General features: G+C 43.6%; 2 protein-coding genes across 4 annotated transcripts in view; one reads left to right on the top strand and one right to left on the bottom strand.

The window, feature by feature from the left end:
* Positions 1–26440, bottom strand: part of LOC120994519 (trifunctional purine biosynthetic protein adenosine-3-like) — a 53837-nt gene extending 27397 nt beyond the window's left edge. The window contains exons 1-6 of the mRNA XM_040423156.1: positions 25982–26440; positions 11117–11202; positions 10242–10380; positions 7446–7631; positions 5486–5559; positions 368–486 (exon numbers count right to left, since the gene is read on the bottom strand). Of these exons, the coding sequence (XP_040279090.1) occupies positions 368–486; positions 5486–5525 (159 nt within the window). The 5' untranslated portion in view covers positions 5526–5559; positions 7446–7631; positions 10242–10380; positions 11117–11202; positions 25982–26440. The remainder of the gene's footprint in view (positions 1–367; positions 487–5485; positions 5560–7445; positions 7632–10241; positions 10381–11116; positions 11203–25981) is intronic.
* The window catches only part of DNAJC28 (DnaJ heat shock protein family (Hsp40) member C28), a 31992-nt gene continuing 29844 nt past the window's right edge, over positions 25227–27374 (top strand). Inside the window, exon 1 of one of the 3 annotated variants that reach the window (XM_040423157.1) lies at positions 25227–25328. The gene's annotated coding sequence lies outside the window, so the exon portion shown is untranslated. Of the gene's footprint in view, positions 25340–27374 lie in introns of all 3 variants that reach the window. The other 2 variants (XM_040423159.1, XM_040423158.1) reach the window with 2 other exon arrangements.

A 27374-nucleotide genomic window follows, 5' to 3' on the forward strand; every position in this document is an offset into this window, starting at 1 on the left:
GTTATTAGCAGAAAGGACACGCCTCCTGAGCTGTGACAGGGAAAGCGCTGCAGCAGAAAGGATACACCCCTGAGTTATGATAAGGTGACAGCTGCAGCAGAAAGGACATGTCCTCTGATCTGCCAGTTTGAAATACATCTAGGAGAGCAACTGGAGCAATAAATCAGGAGATGGACCCATTTGAGTCATGGCATAACCCCTTTAAAATATGAATAAATCTAGTCAATGACAAGAAAGCAGAGGTATTGAAAACGGTTGAAAAGGTGGACACAAGCTACATTGTAACTTGCCAAAAAGTGTCCAAAGTTCCTCTACAAACATAAACCCGTAGACTGCCTGGAAACGCTTCTAGGTGTCATCCCCTCACCTGGACTTTGTCTCCCAGGCTGCCGGACCAGCAGACGAACACCGGATCCTTGTACTGAGCCGTGTCTATCTCAAAGCCTCTAACTCTCCTGCCAAGGGATTGATGAGCGCTTCCCATCACTGCAAATTATAAATCACAGAGAGGACAGATAAGATAAGCATGCCGAAACACATCAAGTCAGCCGCCCGCGCTCGTCGTTTCAGTAGCGCGCATTGCATCACAATGGGCGCTAACAAAACACCCAACTCTGCTGTTTCCTGACCACCTGGTGGTATACTCTGTCCTTAGTAACGACGAGATGAGACAACCCCTTTAAGAGTGTTTACAGGGTGGATATGACATTTCTGGGGCCCAAGCAAAGTCATGTGCTTGGGTCCCCATCCCAATGCTAAGCTCCACCCCACTGCACTGCTAAGCACCACCCATCACACCGCTAAGCCCCACCCCATCATACTGCTAAGCTCCACCCCTATCTTCCCCCTAGGCCCCACTCTCAGCTTAGCAGTGCAGCCTGGGCACTTCTACTATGCTACAGCTGTGTAGACCCCCCTTCCTATCCCGGTGGTACGTCCAGCCCCTATAGTCACTTTTTTTTAGCCATGTGTGGGGGTAAAGTTTGCCCTCGGGTGTGTAACCTGTATGGTCGCACAGGGTGCATCACCAGTCTGTGAAGAGGGAGCCACTGGTCATGATGGTTTCAGCCCCAGTGGGTTGCCTTAAACTAAACTTTTGCAACAATTTTTAATATGATGTCCCTAATGCCCTAATAAAACTCTTTCTAATATACTTTCTCTATTAATTTTGTATTTTCTCTTATACTTTAAACTTCCCTGAAGTGCACCATTCCCTGCGCGCTTAAAACTCAGTTCTCGCTTCGTGCAATTTATGAATGGGCAGAATCAGCGCTGTGATTACGGGCAAGAGCGCACATTTCTGCTCCTTACCCTGTACTATGTGCTATGCCAGGATTAGCTGAGCGGAGCAGCTCCTGCTTCTGCCTGCTCCGCTAAGCTATAAGTCCTGCATGTCTCTTAGTTTAGCGGAGCAGGCAGAAGCAGGAGCTGCTCCGCTCAGCTAATCCTGGCATAGTACTAAAAAAATTTATACACTATTTAGACATATAAAACGTATACTTATGGGGTATCGTTGTAATCATACTGACCCAGAGAATGAAGAGCAGGGGTCAGTTTTGCCACAAATGAAACGCCATGGGAACAAAACCCGTAAAACGGTGGAGGAATTGTGTTTTTTTTTTCCAATTCCACCCCATTTGGAATTTCTTTACCGCTTCCCACTACATTGTATGCCATAATTAATGGTGGCATTAGAAAGTACAACTTGTCCCGCAAAAATAAGCCCTCATACAGCCATGTGAACAGAAATATAAAAAAAATATATGTCTCAAGGAAGATAGGGAAGAAAAAAAAATAAAAAAACTCCGGTAGTGAAAGGGTTACAATTTGTTACAAAAATTATTGAATTTGTGCTTAATTAATGAAGCAGAGTTCGGCTTGGTATTTTCATACAGTTATGCGAATAAACGAAGTGATACGTGATCGAGGCGAGATCAAGTAAGTCTAACGATATTTGCTGAAACTTCGGGAAGACCTCCACGAAGGCAATACATTTTACAGTAGGACAGAGCCTGTATTCTTAACAAAGTTTTTAAAAGAAATGGGTTTGGATACAGCAATCCGGACCCGATTTGCTCAACCCTAATATGCGGTCAGGAGTCTGATATTAATCTAGGCAATCTGGGGTTTGACTATATTTAGGGGTCTGGTTTAGGGGCTACTAATAAAGTGATCTAGTCTGGGGTCTGAAATAGATGTAGGTTTCTGGTCTAGGGTCTGATATTATTATAGGATAGGGGATTTGAATATATTTGAAGGGAACTTTTCACCATCAAAATGCAAATTAATCTGCAGATGCTATGTTCTAGAGCAGGAGGAGCTGAGCAGATTGATATATAGTTTTGTGGGAAAAGATTCAGTAAAACACACATTTAAATTCCTGCTAATTCTGGGCTTTGAAGTCCAGGAGGCGGCCCTATCAGTGATTGACAGCTATCTCTGTATACATAGTCATAGAGGGAAGGCTGTCCAATCACTGATAGGACCGCCTCATCATAGAGGGAAGGCTGTCCAATCACTGATAGGACCGCCTCATCATAGAGGGAAGGCTGTCCAATCACTGATAGGACCGCCTCCTGGACGTCAAAGCCCAGAATGAGCAGGAATTTAAATCAATGAAATATAAGTTTTACTGAATCTTTTCCCACAAATCTACATATCAATCTGCTCAGCTCCTCCAGTTCTATAACCTGCTGCCTGCAGATCAGACACCATACTCAATGTGACAGGTTCCTTTTAAAGGGGTCTAGTTTGGGGTCTGATAATAATATAGTGAGTCTGAATATATTTAAGGGGTCTTAGCTGGGGTCTGATATTAATATGAATGTCTGGTCTGGAGTCTGATATTAATATAGGAGTCTGGGCTTGGGTCTGACATAAATATAGGGGTCTGTATATATATAAGGGGTCTGATATAAATATAGTTGTCTGAATATATTTAAGGGGTCTTGGCATGGGTCTGATATTAATATAGGGAGTCTGACTATACAGTCCTGATCAAAAGTTTAAGACCACTTGAAAAATGGCAAAAAAAAAATCCTATTTATCATGGCTGGATCTTAACAAGGTTCCAAGTAGAGCTTCAACATGCAACAAGAAGAAATAGGAGTGAGACAAAACATTTTTTGAGCATTTAATTTAATGAAAACAACGAATAAACTGATGGTACTTTCACACTAGCGTTTTTCTTTTCCGGCGCTGAGTTCCGTCCTAGGGGCTCAAATCCGGAAAAGAACTGATCAGTTTTATCCTAATGCATTCTGAATGGAGAGTAATCCGTTCAGGATGCATCAGGATGTCTTCAGTTCAGTCTTTTTGACTGATCAGGCTTTTCAGAAAACCGTAGCATGCTATATTTTTACCTCCAGCCCAAAATCCTGAACACTTTGACTGAACGCCGGATCCGGTCTTTTTCCCATTGACTTGCATTAACGCCGGATCCGGCGCTGTGTGTTCAGTCAAACCGGATCCGGCTTTTGCATGTTAAATCCGAAAAATGTGGAAAAAAAGTTAAAGTCCATAAATGGCGGATCCGTTTTTTCCAATGCATTTTTTCATTGTGATCAAAATCCTGATCAGGATTCAAATGTAATCTGTTTTCTCACATTTTTCCGGATCCGGCGGGCAGTTCCGGTGTCGGAATTGAACGCCGGATTAAAACAACGCTAGTGTGAAAGTAGCCTGAAACAGGCTGTTTTTCAGCTGATCAAAAGTTTAGGACAACACCTCCAAAAAACCAAAAAAAAAACAAAACAGAAATCTAACTTCCAAACATGAACTCAGTAATGAGTAGCTCCGCCGTTATTGTTTATCACTTTCAAAATTCGTTTTGGCATGCTTGATGCAAGCGTTTCCATGAGGTGAGTGGGAACATTTCTCCAAGTGGTGAAGACGGCCGCACGAAGGCCATCTACTGTCTGGAACTGTTGTCCATATTTCTAAAACTTCCCTTGCCATCCATCCCCAAAGGTTCTCAATTTGATTTAGATCAGGGGAACACACAGGATGGGCCAAAAGAGTGATGTTATTCTCCTGGAAGAAGTCCCTTGTCCTGTGGGCATTGTGTACTGTAGCGTTGTCCTGTTGAAAAACCCAGTCGTTACCACACAGACGAGGGCCCTCAGTCATGAGGAATGCTCTCTGCAACATCTGGACATAGCCAGCGGCCGTTTGACGCCCCTGCACTTCCTGAAGCTCCATAGTTCCACTGAAGAAAAAGCCCCCCAGACAATTATGGCGCCCCCTCCACTGTGGCGTGTAGAAAACATCTCAGGTGGGATCTGCTTGTCATGCCAGTAACGTTGGAAACCATTAGGACGATCAAGGTTAAATTTTTTCTCATCAGGGAATAAAACTTTCTTCCACCTTTGAATGTCCCATGTTTGGTGCTCTCTTGCAAAGTCCAAACAAGCAGTTCTGTGGCGTTCAAGGAGACGAGGTCTTTGAAGACGTATTTTGTTTTTGAAGCCCTTCAGTTTCAGATGCCGTCTGATTGTTATGGGGCTGCAGTCAGCACCAGTAAGGGCCTTAATTTGGGTCGAGGATCGTCCAGTGTCTTGACGGACAGCCAATTGGATCCTCCGGCTCAGTGCTGATGAAATTTTTTGGGGTCTTTCACTTGACTTTTTTGTTCCATAACCCTCAGGATCATTTAAGAAATTCCAAATGACTGTCTTACTGCGTCCCACCTCAGCAGCTGTGAGAGACCCTGCTTATGCAGTTCAACAACCCGACCACGTTCAAAAAGGGAGAGTTTTTTTGCCTTTGCCATCACAACGTGTGGCTACCTGACAGAAAATGACAATGAATCCACATCTTTGCACAGATTTGGCCTTTTAAAGGCATGTGGTCCTAAAATTTGGATCAGCTGAAAAACAGCCTGTTTCAGTTTAATCGTTATTTTCAATTAATTGAATGCTCAAAAAATGTTTTGTCTCACTCTCATTTCTTCTTGTTGTATGTTGAAGCTCTACTTGGAACCTTGTTAAGATCCAACAATGTAAAATATGATATTTTTTGCCATTTTTCAAGTGGTCTTAAACTTTTGATCAGGACTGTATTTAAGGGGTCTTGGCTGGGGTCTGATATTAATATAGGAGTCTGGCCTGGCTCTGAAATTGACATATATGTCTGGTTTGGGGGTCTGATATTAATATAGGGGTCTGATCATATTTAAGGGGCCTGAGCTGGGGTCCGATATACGGTAAATATAGGGGTCTAAATATATATATATATATATATATATATATATATATAAAATCGGTCTTGGCTGGGGTCTGATATTAATATGGATGTCAGGTCTGGCTCTGAAATGAACATATGTGTATCTGGTCTGGGGTCTGATATTAATATAGGGGGCCTGAATATCACATTTTTGTCACAGACAGATGCTGGAGTATCACACTATGAAGGGCTCTTCTAGGTTGACATCTCTGCTATTGTCATCATACAGTTTCTGATATAAGTGATAAACTTGAAGCCATACCTGTGGATCCAGGCTGTGCATCTGAAGTTGAGTCGTTCATCGTATGGGTTCCACCAGGGTGAAGTAATTTACATCTATTTTCAGGCATAAAGAAAAGAGAAAATAACCTTATACAGTTGCAAGAAAAAGTATGTGAACCCTTTGGAATGATATGGATTTCTGCACAAATTGGTCATAAAATGTGATCTGATCTTAATCTAAGTCACAACAATAGACAATCACAGTCTGCTTAAACTAATAACACACAAAGAATTAAATGTTACCATGTTTTTATTAATCACACAATGTAAACATTCACAGTGCAGGTGGAAATATTATGTGAACCCTTGGATGTAATAACTGGTTGAACCTCCTTTGGCAGCAATAACTTCAACCAAACGTTTCCTGTAGTTGCAGATCAGACGTGCACAACGGTCAGGAGTAATTCTTGACCATTCCTCTTTACAGAACTGTTTCAGTTCAGCAATATTCTTGGGATGTCTGGTGTGAATCGCTTTCTTGAGGTCATGCCACAGCATCTCAATCGGGTTGAGGTAAGGACTCTGACTGGGCCACTCCAGAAGGCGTATTTTCTTCTGTTTAAGCCATTCTGTTGTTGATTTACTTCTATGCTTTGGGTCGTTGTCCTGTTGCAACACCCATCTTCTGTTGAGCTTCAGCTGGTGGACAGATGGCCTTAAGTTCTCCTGCAAAATGTCTTGATAAACTTGGGAATTCATTTTTCCTTCGATGATAGCAATCCGTCCAGGCCCTGACGCAGCAAAGCAGCCCCAAACCATGATGCCCCCATCACCATACTTCACAGTTGGGATGAGGTTTTGATGTTGGTGTGCTGTGCCTCTTTTTCTCCACACATAGTGTTGTGTGTTTCTTCCAAACAACTCAACTTTGGTTTCATCTGTCCACAGAATATTTTGCCAGTACTGCTGTGGAACATCCAGGTGCTCTTGTGCAAACTGAAAACGTGCAGCAATGGTTTTTTTGGACAGCAGTGGCTTCCTCTGTGGTATCCTCCCATAAAATCCATTCTTGTTTAGTGTTTTACATATCGTAGATTCACTAACAGGGATGTTAGCATATGCCAGAGACTTTTGTAAGTCTTTAGCTGATACTCTAGGATTTTTCTTCACCTCATTGAGCAGTCTGCGCTATGCTCTTGCAGTCATCTTTACAGGACGGCCACTCCTAGGGAGAGTAGCAGCAGTGCTGAACTTTCTCCATTTATAGACAACTTGTCTTACCGTGGACTGATGAACAGCAAGGCTTTTGGAGATACTTTTATAACCCTTTCCAGCTTTATGCAAGTCATCAATTCTTAATTCTAGGTCTTCTGAGAGCTCTGTGCAATGCTTCTTGTGAAAAGCAAACCCAGAACTGGTGTGTGTTTTTTTATAGGGCAGGGCAGCTGTAAACAACACCTCCAATCTCATCTCATTGATTGGACTCCAGTTGGCTGACACCTCACTCCAATTAGCTCTTGGAGATGTCATTAGTCTAGGGGTTCACATACTTTTTCCACCTGCACTGTGAATGTTTACATGGTGTGTTCAATAAAAACATGGTAACATTTAATTCTTTGTGTGTTATTACTTTAAGCAGACTGTGATTGTCTATTGTTGTGACTTAGATGAAGATCAGATCACATTTTATGACCAATTTGTGCAGAAATCTATATCATTCCATAGGGTTCACATACTTTTTCTTGCAACTGTATATCCCGCAAATGTCCTTAATAAGAGGACTACTGGAGCTTTTATAACATGCAATCAATATGACGTCTGAGGTCTTTGAAGTCCAAAGCAGGCCATCTGCCTTCAATTGAGATCTCTAGAGGATGCTGATGAGCCAAGAAACCGGCAGGGATTTCATAAAGATGTCCATTCACATGACGGAGTCAGATACACCAACGTTATATTAATAAAAGCAAGCATAGCTAGGATGTCTACACACCTTGCTTTACCATTCTGAGTAATGGATGGATCATCTTTCCTGTAGGCCATTCCTGTAAAAGCCACAGTTTTTTGGCATGTGGTGACTCCAGCAGGAGAAGCTGCTGTTGCTCCACAGGACACGGTTTCATCAGATTCCAGCTTGTTATTTCTAATCCCAATGCCAGGATCTTGCTGTGTGGCTATGGCCGCGGGACCTAAAAATAAAGTGTACTTTTCCTATTTTGTTTAGTACATAAAGCATATAACGTTTTTTATGTTCCTCGGCCAGATAGAGAGTGCGTCTGGTCAATAACGATCTTGGGCTTCTTGCCAACCTTTATAATTAAAATACACTTAAGGCTCTATTGCATTATCTTCTAGACTTAAATGTGTGGTCAGAAAATGACCTTTCGTTTAAATCACGTTTTTATGTTAAACATATTTTTAAGGCATTTTTGGCGGTTATTTTTAACTTTCCATGTCAATATCTATATAAAAAAAAAAACACATAATATCCTACAGTTTACCCACTGCCCACTAAGCCTAATAATAGGCAGCACTTCATGGTCTGTACAGATCACTTTACTGCTGTTATCTGCTTATTACAGGCAGGATTACAATGACAAATATTACCTATATAAAAAGATAACACATGATCCACCATTGACCATAAATTATATCACAGCTTATATACTCCCTCCTGACCTCTGCACAGGTCACAGAGCATGCCTAGAAAACTATCCCCCTCCAGTCTATTGTGTCTTTGGCCCATGTACCATGCTGTAAAGAACGGGCTGTTAAGAACAGCTCAGGCAAGATGGCCGACCCCATAATCATGCTCAAGAAATAGAATTAAAAAATCTTGTTGCCATCTGGTTTTAACTAGCAGAAAAAAATTGGGTAACACATTCAGAATTTTTTTTCCCCAGCAATAAAAACCAGATGTTTCAGTTTATTTTATTTTTTATTTTATGTTCTGTACATGATTATGGGGGAGGGGGTGTCCATCTTGTCTGAGCTGTTGTGAACAGCATTTAAAGAATTTCTTTAAGACAGCCACATGGGCAATAAACACAATGGTTTAGAGGGGACCTCACTATCATGTTCTGTGACTTGTGCAGAGGTCATTATGCAGAGGGGGGAGATAGATAAGATGTAACCTTTGCCTATTGTGGATGTTCCTGTATCATCTACATATAGATGTTATCTTCCATTGTATCCCTGCCTGTTATGATAATGAGATGACTGCTGATAAGTGATCTCTACAGAGGAACTGTCACAGAACACCAGAATTACAACAGAAGGAAAATGACCAGATTGGAGGCTTGGGCAGATAAGTGGCAGATGAGGTTTAACACTGATAAATGTAAAGTTATGCACATGGGAAGGAAAAATGCAAGTCACCCGTACATACTAAATGGTAAAACACTCGGTAACACTGACATGGAAAGGGATCTAGGAATTTTAATAAACAGCAAACTAAGCTGCAAAAACCAGTGTCAGGCAGCTGCTGCCAAGGCCAACAAGATAATGGGTTGCATCAGAAGGGGCATAGATGCCCGTGATAAGAACATAGTCCTACCACTTTACAAATCGCTAGTCAGACCACACATGGAGTAGTGTGTACAGTTCTGGGCTCCTGTAAACAAGGCAGACATAGCAGAGCTGGAGAGGGTCCAGAGGAGGGCAACTAAAGTAATAACTGGAATGTGGCAACTACAGTACCCTGAAAGATTATCAACATTAGGGTTATTCACGTTAGAAAAAAGACGACTGAGGGGAGATCTAATTACTATGTATAAATATATCAGGGGTCAGTACAGAGATCTCTCCCATCAGCTATTTATCCCCAGGACTGTGACTGTGACGAGGGGACATCCTCTGCGTCTGGAGGAAAGAAGGTTTCTACACAAACATAGAAGACGATTCTTTACGGTAAGAGCAGTGAGACTATGGAACTCTCTGCCTGAGGAGGTGGTGATGGTGAGTACAATAAAGGAATTCAAGAGGGGCCTGGATGTATTTCTGGAGCATAATAATATTACAGGCTGTAGCTACTAGAGAGGGGTCGTTGATCCAGGGAGTTATTCTGATTGCATGATTGGAGTCGGGAAGGAATTTTTTATTCCCCTAAAGTGGAGAAAATTGGCTTCTACCTCACAGGTTTTTTTTTTTTTTATTTTTATTTTTTTTTTTTTTTTTGCCTTCCTCTGGATCAACTTGCAGGATAACAGGCCGAACTGGATGGACAAATGTCTTTTTCCGGCCTTATGTACTATGTTACTATGTTACTATGTTACCAGGAACTAGGCCTCAAGGCTAGGGAAAGGGAAATGGTGACCACCTAAGGAAACCCTAAACCTAGCCCTGACTGACTGCTGTCAGTATGAATAGACCCTGAAGGTGGGAATATTCATACACCGTAAACCTAGGCCCTAGAAACCCTGAAAATCCCTAGGAGTAGTGACAGGGTCTGAGACTACTGGTTCCTTCCAGCAGAAAACAATTGTGTTTTGGAGTAGACTTTGGAGCCAATCACTTGTCACTAGAGTCTATTTCTTAGGGGATGATCATAAATAACCTAGATCTTCTTGATGATACATCCTGTGTGTACAATGATTTCAGCCATCTCCTCCATTAGACCCAAGGAGCCCCAGCCAGATTGTGCAGGTCTATACATGACCTTAATATTTCCAAGCAAGGAGTGTGATTAGGGAGCGTTCACATCTCCATTTCATTTTCCGTTCTTCTGAGCTGCAAATCAGAAGAAAGGAAAATGAAACAGAGATGTGAACTCTCCGTTATCAGTATTGGGGTTCACTTACTCCAGATGTCCCTCTTTGTTGTGGAAGTGCTAGCCACACATTTATCTAGAGACCACATCACTGCACGAGAAGAAAGTCTTTCCTCAATGGCCGACTGGATGACTTCGTAAAGATCGGCCTTCAGCAGCGGAGCAATTACCTGTGGGGGCAAAGCAATGATGTGGATATCTTACCTCCTTCAAGGAAAAAGTGTAATGTTGCTAAAAAAAAAAATTATCTTCAAATATGTAGAGCTAATATCACAAAAATGTTGCATAGACGTACGGAAACTTGGCACTCTCCATACGTATGAAATTATCTCTAAAATGTTCTCCGTGGAAGATATATGTGACATAAGGTAGTAATCGCGGGTGCAAAAAATTTTATGGACTCCCTATTAGAAATACAGTATGGAATGTAGGACTTGTATGCAGGGGCACACTGGGAACTTAAAGTGGCCCTGGAGAAAAACCTAAAAGTGGCTCTATGTTGTAGACAGGTCCAAACTGACAGAAGGCAGGGCAACACAAGTAGGCAGGGCCAGAAATACCACAGTGCAGCACAAAATAATGCCACCCTCACCACAGTGTAAAACTGCACCACTGCCCTGAGGATGACGATACAGTTGAACGGGGGCCCCCCCCCATTGGCCAGATGCATGAGTACCTGATACTCCTAGCATTAATTAATGCTGGTCATGTAGCCAGCTGTGAGGAGGGCTCAGGTGGTATCAGCCCACTGCAAAATTTCCCTGTAGGGTCTATGGCCGGTCCACTTCTGCTTGTATAGACTTTTAAGGTGATACTGATATCATAATTTTCAAAATCGCCTCACCCTCTGTCTATAGGTGGCAGGAGAACTCTGTAGGAGTATATCTTAACATGGGTTTACCTTACCTGGCTCTTCAAGTCTTGAAAGGTGCATATAAATCCTAGAACAATAGGACCTTTTCCCGTCATCATGATTTTGGCTCCAAAAAGACCTGGTCATAAATAAACAGTGCCATCAAAATCTCTCTGAGTGCAGTGCACCTGATCATGAAGAGCACCTAGAGGCGCAGCATGTTGAAATACAAAGAGCCCAGCACCTTTGGGTTCCTCATCACTAGGTTCCCCACAAATTACCCTGACTGAGCTTTCTTCATGTCTTGAGTTAGGTCAGACCCCATGCTCACATAGCCAATAGTCCTGAATGGCACTGTTTTGCTTAAAAGGGTTGTACATTTCACTATGTTCCTTTTTAGGGGATGGGTATCTCATAGAAGGAGGTTCACCGCTTTCACCCAACCTCTATTAGACAAAACAGAAAGCAAAAGGAAAGATTGGATGTCATTCTGATGTCGATGTCCTTGTCCCAGATTGCAAAACCTCCAGCAACCATATCACCATCAGGTGAGGACACCTTAAAAATGTACAACTGTGTGAAGACACAGCCAGGTCCCATCTGCTGACTGGAAGGTGCTCAACCAGGTGCTCAGCTTGAGGTCAACCTGCTGCTGTCCCCTTTACGATTCATACTGTAGAACGGCTTGCTAAGGTTGGCTGCTACATACTGTATAAGCACAAGCTCCCCAGTGAGAGCACATACAGATGGTTTCTACTAGGGGGTATTCACATGAAGGTATTCCCAATTCGCATCTGATAGGTATTTTTTGCAGATCGGATGCGGACCGGTTAATTTCTTTTTTCAATCAAATCGTTTTTATTATTCAAATAAAATTAGCTTATTACAAGACAGTTTGTGTCTTCAATTTTCTTCCCCCCCCCCCCCCCCCCACATCCCATATACAAAGAATTGTATAAAACATTATCACATATCCAAATGCCTGGTACATCTCCATCAATTATTGTACACAATATATATACAGAAAAAGAAAAACAATTGCAGAATTATTTGACTATTTAGACCCAACAATCCTCTCCCCCCCTCCCCTCCCCCAACTACCTGCCCCCCCCCCCCCCACAGTTCAGAGCATGAATTCTCAAGACCTTTTTATATTACGACATGAGTGTGAGACAACCATTCATTCCACAACTTCTCAAACTTCTGAGGACAACCTCTCCTAACAAACACTCCCCTCTCTAAAGTCAGCATATCATGCACCTTTCTCACAAATTCCTCCATCGTTGGCGGACTCCCCTGGATCCACCTTAAAGCAATCAACTTCCTGGCCACATACAATAGTCTCCCAACTGCCACCTTAACAGACTCTCCCCCACCAATCTCCTTCACATATCCCAGCACACAGATCTTTGGGTCCTTCTGCACCCTCAACTCCAAGTTACGATTAATCAAAGTCAACACCTCATCCCAAAAACTACTTAACACTGGACATGACCAAAGCATATGAAGCAAATCGGCACCTTCCTCCATGCACTTTGGACAATTGTCATCAGTTCTAACACTGATTTTCCTTAAAAATACTGGAGTTTTGTAGACTCTGTGGATGATAAACAGTTGTGACAACTTGCCCTGTTCACTTACAGACACTCTAGGGACTGCCTCCAGTATATCTTCCCACTGATCCTTAGAGATGTCCCCCAGATCCTTTTCCCATTTCCTCATCCTTGTAAGAGGGAATCCTATCAAGAATTTGTCACGTAGCAGAGTATACACCTGGGATATCAAACCTCTCTTCGCTCCAGCTGGTAGAACCAGTTTGTGGACCACATCCATTTTTGCTATAATGCAACCCTTTCTCATCGTGACATCATAGGCGTGTCTCAGTTGCAAATATTGATAGAACCAAACTTTAGGAATGTTGAATTCCTGCTGTAGGCCTTGAAATGATTTAAATACTTTGGTCTCGATCAATTGACCTATCCTCATCACTCCATGGGATTCCCAATTCCGGACTCTTGATAGAGAAATGAATTCTGGCATCAAGTTATTGTTCCATACTGGGGAAAGCTCACCTACCCCACCAACACCCCTGATCAATTTCACCTTTGCCCACACTTTTTTCATAAGCTCTATAAGCGTTACTTTCTCTCTCCCCCCATGCATCCCTGCACCCTCCAGAATACCCATAAGATCCCTACTACCCAACCAGTGTTGCAGTATCTTCCCCGTCACATCTGGTAGCTGAAATTCCATCCAACCCTTAAAATGTTGACACTGGGAGGCTAAGAAATAAATCCAGGCATTAGGGACAGCCAAACCACCTTCAGACTTAGAATATTGCAGGGTGTCCAGCTTAATCCTAGCTTGACCATATTTCCAGATAAGATCTCTGAATATAGAATGTATTTTCCTAAATCTCTCTAACGGGATCCATACAGGGGCATTATTCAATATATATAGTAACTGGGGCATCATTACCATTTTTAAGAGATTAACTCTACCCACCACCGATAAAAAGAGTCTACACCATGTCCTTACCTTCAGCCGAAAAGTATTTAGCAAGGGAGTTAAATTAAGTTCTTCAAAATCCAGCAATCTAGGTGTTATATATAGGCCCAAATATTTAAACTTCCCCACCCAGGGTACCAAACTATCTGCTTGCGCACCAGAGAGAGCTTGTCCGTCTACCGGCATCAAGGCCGACTTCTGCCAATTTATCCGAAGCCCAGAGAAGCCTCCAAATCTATCTATTAAAGCCATGGCTGCATCCAAAGAGCCCCCAGTGTCACCCAAAAATAACATAGTGTCGTCAGCATACATAGCCACTTTATTTTGCGTCTCACCATATCTAAATCCCACAATATGAGGTGACAGGCGGATAAGGGCTGCAAGTGGTTCAATTGCTAGAGCAAACAACAAGGGTGACAATGGGCACCCCTGTCTGGTGCCTCTGGCCAAAGAAAAGCTATCTGACAGCCCCCCATTAGCTCTGATTCTTGCCTTAGGGCTTGAATACAACACCTTCACCCACTGAATAAACAGAGCCCCAAAGCCCATAACTCGCAAGGTTTCCCATAGGTAGTTCCATTCAACACTGTCGAACGCCTTGGCGGCGTCTAACGCAAGTAAGGCCCTATCTCCTCCATTATCAGCTGGGATATTCAGACTAGCATATAATCTGCGGATATTTATAGCAGTCGATTTCCCAGGCATAAAGCCCGTTTGATCCGGGTGCACGATAGTCAGAATCACCCTGGACAACCTGTTCGCCAGCACCTTCGCCAGGAGCTTCACATCCGCTGTTAAGAGCGAAATTGGTCTATAGGAATCAGGAACTTTGGGATCTTTCCCAGGTTTAGGAATAACTACAATGATAGCTTCCTGCATAGAATGTGGTAACGAACCCGTCTCCAGAGAATATTCAAAGACCTTAAGTAATTCAGGAAGAAGTACCCCCTGCAACTTTTTATACACCTCCACTGGTATACCGTCTGCCCCCGGCGCCTTACCATTCACCATCTCCCTAAGAGCAGCCTCTAACTCCTCCAGCGTGATCGGCTCTTCTAGTCTCTCTCTATCTTCATCTGATAACACTGAAAGTTGAGCCTCAGCCAGAAATGTGGACAAGGCCTCCTCCGAGCTAGACGCCTTGGAAGCATAGATAGAGACATAAAAACCTTTTAGAATATCTAATATCCCTTTTGTATCCTGGCTACTATTCCCAGTTCCATCCCTTAGTTCTTGTATACAGGAAGAACCCCTCTGTGCCTGAGAGACCACTGAGAGCAGATGACCTACTTTCTCTCCTTCCTCAAAAGATCTTTGGCGGTAAAAACTACGTTTCCTCTCTGCGGCCTGTAGTAGGTGACACCTCAGCTGTTCCTGAGCTACCGCTAGTGTTTCACTATTAGCCATGATGGGGAATCTACCAAACTCCCTTTCAGCCTCTGTTACTTGTACATGAGCTTTAACATCTGCCTCTCTGGATTTAGATTTATGCTTACTAATTTCTTTAATCAGTACACCCCTCAAAAACGCTTCCATGGCATCCCATACTCCGTGAATTGAAGCCGTCCCTCCATTAATAGAAAAGTACTCCCTGACCTCCAGAGTAATCTCAGAAAGGTCACCAAGCACATTCAGCCAATGCGGGTTACATTTCCACAGCCTCGGTCCCTGCCTAAGCACGCCCAGGCACAAATCAACCTGCACCAGGGAATGGTCAGACAACGACCGAGGGTGATAAACAACATCTCTTATCAGTGGTAGCATAACATCATTAACCAAAGCCAGATCTATGCGCGATAATGAATGATGCGTAGCAGATCTACATGAAAACACCCGCTTATCCGGGTTACGCAGCCTCCATGCATCAGATATACCAGTTTCCCTCATAATATTCTTAAGAGCCACACTCCCCGGTGATCCACTGGCTCCTTCTACCTGACATCTATCTAAGGAGTCATTCAATGTACAATTGTAGTCCCCCACTAGCAGCCACGGCAGTCCAGGGAAGTCCGCCACAAAGGTCATAATATCCCTTATTAAAGGGGAAGCAAAAGGTGGAGGCACATACACTGACACCAACACCACCTGGATCCCATCAATCTTGCACACTACACACACATACCTGCCCTCAGCATCCACACATTGCTTCAGATGTTCATACCTTATACTTTTATGCACAATCACACTTACGCCCCTGGAGTGAGAGGAATGGATTGCATGTACCACATGTCCTACCCAGTTCTTGTTCAGCCACTGCACATTATCATTGGACAAATGCGTTTCCTGTAAGCAGCAGATAGCCGGCTGAAACCGACCCAAATATTGAAATATACATTGTCGTTTTCGTGCATCAGCCATTCCCCTCACATTCCAGCTCAACACTCTAATCACTTGTGTCATAATGAAAGATTACAGCATATTTGAATCTCACACCCCATACGCATGTCACTCTCTCATAATTCACGCCCCCCATCCATCTCTTCCCTCCCCCTCCCCAGTAATCAGGATACTGTGAACAATTTCCGCAACCCCCCCCCCCCCCCTCCCCAACTTCCAACTCTAACACAGGGCAATCTGTAAGCACCATGCCCATTGCTGAACAGTAATCATCACTGATTCCAACACTCTCCCTCAGGTAGAGAATCCTCTCCACAACTGGGAAATACATTTCCATCCCCCAACTTCCTACTCCTGCATCAGGATCTACCGTGCGGTAGCAACACTCAATACACTTTTTAACTGGTGTAACGTTAAAGTGACATTAGGGTGCAATCCTATGCATATAAAGTGAACACAAACTGCAAACTGTTTCCTTCAGGTGTCCAGGGCTCCACTTCTCAGTTGCCGCTCGTGGACGTCCAGCCACTGTGCCGCTTCATCAGGATCCTCAAAGAATCTGGTGGATCCCAATGCCACCACTCGCAATTTAGCCGGGAACAACATGGCGTACGGAACTTGTAGCACTCTGAGCCTTTTCTTAACATCTATAAATCTGCTCCTCCTCCGCTGCACTTCATTGGAATAATCCGGAAAAATGGACACTCTGACCCCGTTCAGAACCATCTCATCATTGTCCCTTGACTGGCGTAGGATAGTGTCCCAATCTTTAAAATGCAAAATCTTCGCCAGTATGGGACGAGGAGGTCTGCCTGGCGGGAGCGGCCGCGTAGGGACTCTGTGCGCCCGCTCAACCGCGTACAGGGAAGATAGGCCCTTCTCATGGAATAACTGGTGCAACCATTTCTCCACAAACTCTGTAGCATTGGCCCCTTCTGTTTTTTCTGGCATTCCAACAATCCGCAGATTATTTCTCCTCGATCTGTTCTCTAGGTCATCCGCTTTGGCGTATAAGGCAGCTATATCTTTTCCATTCGTTTTGGACGCCATTTGCAAAGGCTGAATAACGTCTTCCAATGAGGACACCCTCTTTTCCAATTCAGAGGTGCGCTCAGAAATCTTGTGCAGGTTATGCCTGATTATAGACACATCTGATCGCAGGCTGCCAACTTGTACTGTGAGCACTTTAAGGGTACTGTTACAGCTTGCCACGGCAGCCATTATATCTTTCAAGGTGAGCTCCCTTGCAGAATCAGCCCGAGGGCCTACTGAAACTTTTGCAGGGCCTGCAGATTTGAGTACCGGCTGACCGGCCGAAACCGGATCGTCACCATCCATGGAACCGTCCTCCTGATCAGAGGAGGTAGGTATATCAGTCCCTTTATCGCTAGCCGCATCGCCCACTCCGCCATCAAGTCTGGCATATTTGCTAAGTTTAGCTGCCGCGCTCTGGCTCACCATCTCCTGCAGCGCCGACACTACACCGCCTTCGGCCCCATCTTGGCCCATCTCCAGACGGTCTTGTTTGACCGCTTTGGACGATTTCCTCTGCATTTCAAGGCTCCCGATTTCAACACAGCAGTCACCGGACACCTTCCTCTCACCAGTTAAAGTATTTTCAGTTAATTTGAGTGCGCTTCCAGTATAAATGAACAGGATACTAGCAGGAGCAGTGAGCGGTGCGTCTTACTCCATGCGCTCACAGGCCGGACCGGTTAATTTCAATGAGACCGCAACAGATGAGGACAGCACACCATGTCCTGTCCACAAGACCGTAAAAAATAGAACATGTCCTATTCTTGTCTCTTTTGCGGACAAGAAAAGGCATTTCTAACAAAGGGCGGGACATGGTGATCCGAAAAATGCGGAACACAAGCGGACGGTATCCGTGTTTTGTAAAACCGCTAAATGGATACGGTTGTGTGAATGCTGCCTTACAGTCGGACAAGACAGAATGAAGCACTAAATGAAAGCACAGTCAGGATGCGTTCACATCACCGTTATTTTTCTGTTCTTCTGATCCGTCAGAAGAACAGACAAAAGACAAAAACGGATCCTGTAAAACAACAGATCCTGTGCATCAGTAAGGCTGTTTTCGCAGTCAGCAAATTTCAGGTCCGCAAAGCACAGATATACCGGCCATGTGCATTCTGCATTTTACGCAACATAACAGCTGGCCTATATAGAACAGTCCTATCCTTGTCCGTAATGCTCACAAGAATAGGATATGTTTTATATTTTTTGGGGGGCCGCGGAGCAGACATCTTTTGCAGCCTCATTGAAGTGAATGCGGATCGGGTGCGAACCAAAACCACGGTCGTGTGCATGAGCCCTTATGCACATTTGGCATCTGTTTGAGCCATTTCATTCAGAGATCTGTTACTTTAGGTGCAAAAAAAAGTCCTGCATGCCGTACTGCATCCGGGAAAAAAACGATTTTCCTCCCATCAAAAATAACTGCTCTCTGACGGAAGTGACACAAACTGATCGCAATAACGGATCCTTTTTTTCTGTTATTCTGGCGGATCTGAAGAATGGAAAGCTAAGCGGTGATGTGAACCCAGACAGAAAAAAAGGGTTAATTACTCTTACCGGTAATTGGATTTTCTAATAGCCTCCCCAACGGCACTGACAGGAGGGTGCTCTCTGCCCCCAGGACAGGAAACAACACGGAAGCTCAAACTTTAAAAGGGGCTCCTCCCCTTACCTAATCAGTAAATAACAAAGTTTACGGTAGTGATGCAAGAACAAAATGATATTAATCCAACTGGAATACAAGAATGAACATGAAATTATAAATTCAAGGAAAACCATAATTAAGGGTGGGAAAACCCCCAGTGCCGTTTGGGAGGCTATTGGAAAATCCAATTACCGGTAAGAGTAATTAACCCTTTTCCCCCTGCGCCTCCCCCAACGGCACTGACAGGAGGAATAACAGTAGAGTTTTACTAGGGTGGGATTACGGCAGAAAGAATTCTGCGTCCAAAGGATAAATCCTGCTTATGCATGACATTTAATTTATAATGGTTGAAGAAAGTCATTGGATTTGGCCACAGAGCTGCTTTACAAATTTGTTCAATCGAGATGGCCGCATTTTCTGCCCAAAGGGTAGACATAGCCCGTGTTGAATGGGCCCTGAGTCCCTTCGAAGGATCTGGGTTCTTTTGAGCATAACAAAGAGAAATTGCCTGCCTTATCCACCTTGCAATGATGGCTTTACTGGCTGCCTGACCTTTGTTAGAAGGAGGAGGTGATCCGATTTTCTATCTTCTCTCCAGATTTTTAAGTAGGCAAGCACACAATGTCTCACATCCAGGTTATGAAAGAGCCTCTCCAAGTCTGTCGAAGTTGAAGGACAGAATGACGGTAAAATGATTACCTGATTACAGTGAAATCTGGATACTACCTTCGGGAGAAAGGATGGACAATGTCTTAAGATTTTAAGATAAGGACAGCAAGAGAGGGCTTGTATTTCCCCCACCCTTCTTGTCGTTGTTATGGCCAGGAGGAAAGTAGTCTTTAAGGTCAGGAGTTTGAGAGAAATATCTTCAATAGGCTCAAACGGAGAGTCCATCAGCGCTGTAAGGACTAAGTTCAAGTCCCAAGGTGGGATGGTAGAGTGTAATCTGGGGGAATCTCTGATTGCTCCCTTGATGAATCGCCTGATTAGAGGATAATCAGATAGATTTGTGTCTAGAAAAACTGCTAAAGCGGAGATCTGAACTTTAAGGGTGGAAGGCTTAAGCCCCTTGTTTAAACCTGCCTGAAGAAAATCTAAAATGACAGGTATGTTGAGTAAGGGACATACAATGTAAGTCAATGGGGACGGATCTGTTTTCTCTGACACAATAGAAAACAGATCCATCCCCCATTGAATTTCAATCGAGTTCATGACGGATCCGTCTTGGCTATATAAGACATAATACAACCGGATCCGTTCATGACGGATGCATGCGGTTGCATTATTGTAACGGAAGCATCTTTGCAGATCCATGACGGATCCGCAAAAAACACTAGTGTGAAAGTAGCCTTAGACTGTAAAAAACTGATTTACCTTTAGTTGAAGGGACGACTGCTTCTCTTCTGGGAGGACATCAGTAAGCAAGAGTCGAGAAGAACTCCTAAAAATACTTTTTGCTCAGCCGGAGCGAGGTTGGATTTTTTTACATTTATGATCCATCCCAGATGAAGGTCTTTTGAACAAGGTCTAGATGTACCAGCTGATTTTCTGATTCTGCTGCTAATAGGAAGTCGTAATAATAGTTCAATAGTCTGAGACTATAAATTCCTGTTTCTGGTCTTTTATTTCAAACGCAACTTTTATTTCCTATTATCAAAACCAAAAACCAAAAAGAGAAAATTTTAAAATACATATGGAGGGGTACTTTGGTAGGGGCTCAAGTGTGTAGCGTACTATCACTTGATGTAGTGGAATCAGGGGGATATTGTTTTCATATCCGCCTGGAGGTAGTATGTAGTAGTCTATATTATTGTTGTTTTTATAATGTCTGCAGTGTCATCTGGCACCAAACACTCTGTAAACTAGACTACACTCTATTAGCAGATCGACCATAGGGGAATACTCCTTGCTACTTGAAATTGTTATCCTTTCTAGGATTTTACTGTCTCCCGGTCGATTACTGCTAACTCCTCTAACCAATTGTCTATACTGCCCCTATCATATGAGCATGTGCGCGCATCGTCTGCAGGTTGCTGCGCTAATGCTCAGATAATTGCCCTACCATAATCTTTAAAATACATTAAAGACGCAGCTCCCCCGACATGTTTCACCGCTAAAAGCAGCGTCTTCAGGGGAAATGGAGCCACAACTAACACGAGTGTTTGCTATGAGAAGTCCTATATACCCATAGGGCGGATCTTTCCAATCAATAGCCTATGAGTGTTCCCATTTCACGTTAGCAGACATCTTTTAGGGCCAATAATATCCATATCTCAGATCGCGGTGTCAATGTTATAGACCAATACAAAGGCTAGTTGCGCGCATGCGTTAGAAACTTAGAATATTTCAAGTTCCAGCTATTAGACGTGCATGCGCTAAGACTTAGAGAGTTCAGGATCTCAACTCACACGGTTTGTACGCATGCGTTAGGAACTTAGAAATAATCCAAGATGTTAAGGGTGCATGCGTTAGAATTTAGGAGATTCAGGATCTCTACTTGTGCCAATACGCAGACGCAAGAACTTTATCCATATTATAGGCTTCAAAGATTTATAGCGCATGCGCTGGAACTTGGAAATTTCGCTATCCCCGTCTGCATAGTCAGTGCGCATGTGTTGGGAACTTAGAATTAATCCCAGTTCAAAATACTAAGAGCGCATGCGCTGGGACTCAGAATACTTAGGTACGTATATGCGGGGGATCCAGCTACATTTAAGGAGGTAGGGTTTACCCAGCGCATGCGCTAAAACTTAGAGAGTTTTTATATATATATGTGTGACATTGTGAAAATGCATGGAGTTATCCGAAAGTGCAAATGCAGTGACTAACTTATTTCAGAGGATAGAACATCAACAGCGCATGCACTCGGACTTACAAAGTTTTTGCATACACGCATCGTATTGCGCAAGTGCGTGGACTTATAATTTTTACGTGTGTATTGGAACTTTTTCTAGATGTCTCTATTATCACCGTCATAAATTATATGTCTACTATTCATCATCAGATCTGGATATTCTTGCCCTATTATTTCTCAATGTTCTATTTTTTGCTACTTTTTTACTAGTAGTATTTTTAGTAATTTCTTAAAAGAGAGAGAGAAGCGTTATCAATTTGACTATAATCCCAGCAGATAGAACCTAGGGAGAATCTTATCCCTGGCACCCTTCATATGAACGCTGTGAAGGAGAACCCTTCATTTAAGCCATTTGGACTCATGGTGTTAAGCCTTTGAATCCAACAAGCTTCACACTGTAGGAGCTTCTTGTCTAGATTGCCTCCTCTAGGGCCTAAACTTAACTTCACAATACCCAAAAATCGCAGGACTGATATTTTATTATCATGTACATATTTAATGTGTCTCGCGATCGAGCTATCCTTGCCCGTCTCAATTGAGCTTAAATGGCCTGAGATACGGCGTCTCAATTCCTGTGTGGTTTTACCCACATATAGCTTGGGACATGGGCAGGACGCTATATATATCACCCCTTGTGTTTTACATGTGGTCAGTTGTCTGATCTCGTATTCTTTCCGGTCATCAGGATTCGTAAATTTTTTAATACGGGGCATATATTTGCAGAAGGAGCAATCTCCACAGGGTGCTGAACCACAATATTTTTCTCTCAATAAAGTATTTTTTGTTCCTCTCTCCTTTAGGTGACTATGCACTAGTTTGTCTTTCAACTTTGGGCTTCTCCTATATGTTACACTGGGGTTCAAGGTAAGGACTGATTTTAAATCTCTATCTGTCTAGATAATGTGCCAATGTCTTTCCAATATGCGATATATTTCTTTATTATAGCCATCAAAAGTCCCTATGCATCTGATAGTCTCATTCTTTTTGGTTGGAATTGTTTTGAGTAGATTTTCTCTATTTGTAGTTTTAGCTCTGTTATAGGCTCTTTTTAGGGGGCTGTGGGATAACCCCTCTTCTTGAACCTCTCGAAGAGGTGTCCACTTTCTCTTACAAATGAGGCCTCATCTGAGCAATTCCGCCGAGCCCTCAGATATTGGCCAGTAGGTATTCCCCTCTTAAGAGGTGGGAGGTGCCAGCTCGTCCAGTGCAGGTAGCTGTTCGTGGAGGTTGGTTTTCTATATACTTCAGTGTCCAAATGTCCATTTTCCATGATTTTAATTTTCAGATCTAGGAATACTATCTCTCTCTCCTGAATTTCATACGTATACTTCATTCCTATATTGTTATCATTTAAAGCTTGAGTGAATTCATGAAAGAGTGATTGTCCACCATGCCAAAGGATGAGTATGTCGTTTATATACCTGCCCCAAAATATAATGTGGCAGGTATATGACGACATCCCATCCGTGAAAACTGTGTTATCCTCCCACCACCCTAAAAAAAGATTTGCGTAAGTGGGGGCACAAGATGTCCCCATAGCGGTCCCATTAATCTGTTTGTAAAATTGTCCCTGAAAAACAAAATAGGAAGTCGGGCACAATACGAACGCCCTGTAGATAAAGATAACTGGGTATTTCTGCCACTACCTTCGTGAAAATTCTGGGAGCTCATGACAGGCCAAAGGGGAGCGCTTGAAATTGAAAGTGACAGAGACGACCTCTCAAATACTGCTATCCTGAGAAATTTTTGATGATCTCTGAAAATGGTTACATGGTAGTATGCGTCCTGCAAATCTATTGTCGCCATGTAACAATGTTGAGGAAGCAGATTTTTAGTTGATTTGATGGTCTCCATCTTGAACTTTTTGTAAGATAGGCACTTGTTCAGACTCCTTAGATTTATAATAAGCCTGAAGGATCCCCCTGGCTTTTTTTATGAGAAAAAACTGCGGAATAAAATCCTCGTTGTTGCTGGCGTTCTGGAACTGGTAGCAGGACCTCTTTTTGAATCAAGTTGGTTATCTCTGTCTGTAGCGATGACTGTTCCTCTTTCTTTGCCAAAGGTTTGTTGACGATAAAGTGGTCTGGTGGGTAAGTACTGAATTCTAGCATGAAACCCCTTTGAATGGCAGCTAGTATCTAAGAGGAGGCTCCTATATGTCTCCATTGTGGAACAACATTTTTAAATCTTGCTCCCACCTGGCCTCTGGCGTCAATGAGTGGATTTTGACGAGTTATCAGGATTGAAGAGAAATCCCTTGTTTCTTCCTCTTGACGATTGCCATCTACCTGAGTATTCTCTCTTCTTTTGTTCTGGTTTAGGCTTCTTTTGACTACGAAAGGAGCGTCTCTGATGAAAATGTTTTGCGTCAGTGGGAAAACCTTTTTTCTGATCGGAAGCCTGCTCTAAAACATCATCCAAGACTGACCCAAAAAGCCTATTCCCCTCACATGGGATGGAACATAAGAGCAAGAGCGGAGACATAAGGCCCTGCGGGTGGCATTTGAAATAGCAGCTGATCTTGCTGATAACCTGACTAAATCTGCCGAGTCGTCGGCCAGAAAATTTGAGGCCTATTTAATCATGGGCAATGAGGCCAAAATCTCTTCCCTTGGGGTTCCTACTGCAAGATGATCCTCTAGCTGATTGAGCCATACAATAGGGATCTGCGGTACAGGTGGATGCAATGCTTGGTCCGAACATAGCTGTATTTACTTCCCAAGCCTTTTTATGTAGGTTCTCACACTTCTTATCCTTCGGATCACAAAGTAATCCCATGTCCTCAAACGGGAGGAAGGATTTTTTGTATATCCTTGCCACTGGAGCATCAATCTTTGGAGTTTTATCCCAAAGATTTGAGTCAGAGTCCGAAAACGGATACTTTCTTTTGAAAGTGTTTGTAATCGGGGTTCTATTTTCGGGATCCTTCCACTCCCTCGAGATTAGGGCCTTGACATTATTATGGATCGGAAAGACACGTCTTTTCCTTTCTCTTTCTCCTAGACCCTGAAACATCTGATCCTGGATGGAGCGACTTTCTTTAGACTCCTCCAGGTGCATAGTAGCTCGTCTAGTTTTTAAGAGACTGTCTGTATCTTCTGGGAGAAACAATGGTCTCCCCTGCCCGTCGTCAGATAAATCAGAGTCTATGTCGGAAGCAACTTCCCCTTCGTTCAAATCCAACCCGTATAAATTGTGATTTTTGAGACATAGAGGCTTGCGGTGAAGAGAGAGGTAACCTAGACTCCATTGCAGCATTAACCTCTTCACGTATCATACTCTACATGGAGTCTAAGAAGGAAGGAGATTCTTCAGCCGCCACTTTTTCAGCACATTTTGGGCAAAGTGATTTCTTCGCTTTAGATATAAATGACTTCCTGCAGATGGCGCATTTTTTGCTACTAGAATCAGATCCAGGTGCCTTGGAGGTGTCTTTACCCTACAAAAATAAATTGAAAAAATAAGTAGGGTTCAAACCTCCCTCAGGAATAGACACCAGCACCAAGCACCCAAGGTGGATAATAGACATAACATCCCCATACACCTATATCTGTCCAAGTCAGGAGAGGAGGCTTACCGGGCTGATGGTGCTTGCGGTCACATCCAGAGGCTTGCGGGCGGTATCTGGGTCAGTAGGCGCCGACATTGCAGGGAAGGGAACAGCACGTGTCGCTGCTACCTGAATTCGGCCTCCATTTAAATCTCCCGGCCTCCTGAGAGACGTCCGTGACGTCATGACGTTCATACATGCGTGCGTCGCAGCGGAATGACGTCACGACGCATGCAAGTCTCGCCCACCGGATGCCGCAAGGAAACTGCTGTGCTCCCCAAACGGAGTGAGCAGAATAAAGCCCGGGGCTGCCTTCTACGAGGAATTATGCCAAAGGTACAGCAAAGGGAAGTCGCACGTCCATGGAGCCCCTGACCACTGCAATGGCCCTCCTAACTAGTGAACTAGTGGGGAAAGAGACCAGGCCGTGCGCTATCTTCACAGTGAGCCTGCTCAGGAACACAGGAGGAGCTTGATTAGGTAAGGGGAGGAGGCCCTTTTAAAGTTTGAGCTTCCGTGTTGTTTCCTGTCCTGGGGGCGGGGAGCACCCTCCTGTCAGTGCCATTGGGGGAGGCGCCGGGGAAAATACACTCCCAATAGGGAGGTCCTGGAGGTTTCTCAATATCAATTTCCACTCAGAGCCACTGGCCCGCTCCCTTTCCATGGGCCACCAGTGAGCCAATTCCTCACCCCTATATTCAGGGTATAAAGTAGAACTGGCTTAGTTGTCCATACCAACCAATCAGATTCTTCCTTTCATTTTCCAATGGAGCTGTGAAAAATGAAAGGTGGAATCTGATTGGTTGCTATGGGCAACTAAGCCAGTTCTACTTTACACCAGTTTGATAACTCTCCCCCCGAATTTCCTCTGCAGAGGAGGGTTCTGCACAGTTTACATGCAGCACTTCTCATTACAGGTGCTCATAATCCTGCAGATCTAAGTCATTGTAGATGAGCCCCTCGTTAGCCTATTGGCATATGACTCTTACCTCTGTAATGCCAGCCCTCCCGTCTCATGGCATCGATAGCTTTCTGAAGAACGTGGTCTTGAATTTTTTTGGAATTTTTTCCTGACATCTACGAAACAGATTGTATTATTCTATCTGAAGGTCTAAGTAAAAAATTCTATAAATATATATCTATTCATGTTAGGCTACTTTCACACTTGCGCTTTCCCTTTCCGCTATTGAGATCCGTCATAGGATCTTAATAGCGGGGGAAAAAACACTTCCGTTTTGTCCCCATTCGTTGTCAATGGGGACAAAACTGAACTGATGGGGAACAGAGTCACCAGAATGCATTCCATTCCGTTTCATTGCCTTCCCATGACACACACAGAAGCGCAGTACGCAGTGTTGTTGAGTGCGTCCTGGGATGCGGAGCAAGACGGATCCGTCATGACTCACAATGTAAGTCAATGGTGACAGATCAGTTTTCTCTGGCACAAAGGAAAACGGATATGTCCCACTGACTTACAATGGTTTTAGAGATGGAACCGTTATGGTTATTTCATACATAATACAACCAGATCCATTCATAACAGATGCAGACGGTTGTATTATCATGGAGGAAGCGTTTTTGCTGATCCATGACGGACCCAGTATAAACGCAGATGTGAAAGTAGCCTTAGGGTGCTTTCACCTCACCCTTTAGCTTTCCGTTCTTCTGATCCATCCCCCCCCCCGTCTAATACTTTCACACTTGCAGGCTGCAGCAGAGGATTCAGGCAGGCAGAACTGCCTGCCGGATCCGGAAATCCTGACGCAAACGGATGGCATTTGTCAGACGGATCCGGATGCCGATCAGTCTGACAAATGCATTGAAATACCAGATCCGTCTCTCTGGTGTCATCTGGAAAAACGGATCCGGTATTTATTTATTTTTTGCATTTTTAAAGGTCTGCCCATGCGCAGACCGGCAAACCGGATCCGTTTTGCTGGAACACTTAATGCCGGATCCGACACTAATACATTTCAATGGAAATTAATGCTGGATCCGGCATTTCGGCAAGTGATCAGTAATTTTGGCCGGAGAGAAAATTGCAGCATGCCGCGGTATTTTCTCCGGCCAAAAAACGTAAGAGGGACTGAACTGATGCATCCTGAACAGATTGCTCTCCATTCAGAATGCATTAGGATAAAACTGATCAGTTCTTTTCCGGTATTGAGCCCCTAGGACGGAACTCAACACCGGAAAAGAAAAACGCTAGTGTGAAAGTACCCTAAAAAAATGGAAATGGCTCAAACAGATGACAACTGATGCAACAGGATCCGTTTTTTTTCTCTCTCTCTCTCTCTTCTTCTGACGGATCGGAAGAACGGAAAGCTAGATGGTGATGCGAATGCACCCGTAGGCGAAGTTCACATCAGCGTTCAGCCTTTC

This window comes from Bufo bufo, chromosome 3 (genome assembly GCF_905171765.1).
Source record: "Bufo bufo chromosome 3, aBufBuf1.1, whole genome shotgun sequence".
Taxonomy (NCBI): Eukaryota; Metazoa; Chordata; class Amphibia; order Anura; family Bufonidae; genus Bufo; species Bufo bufo.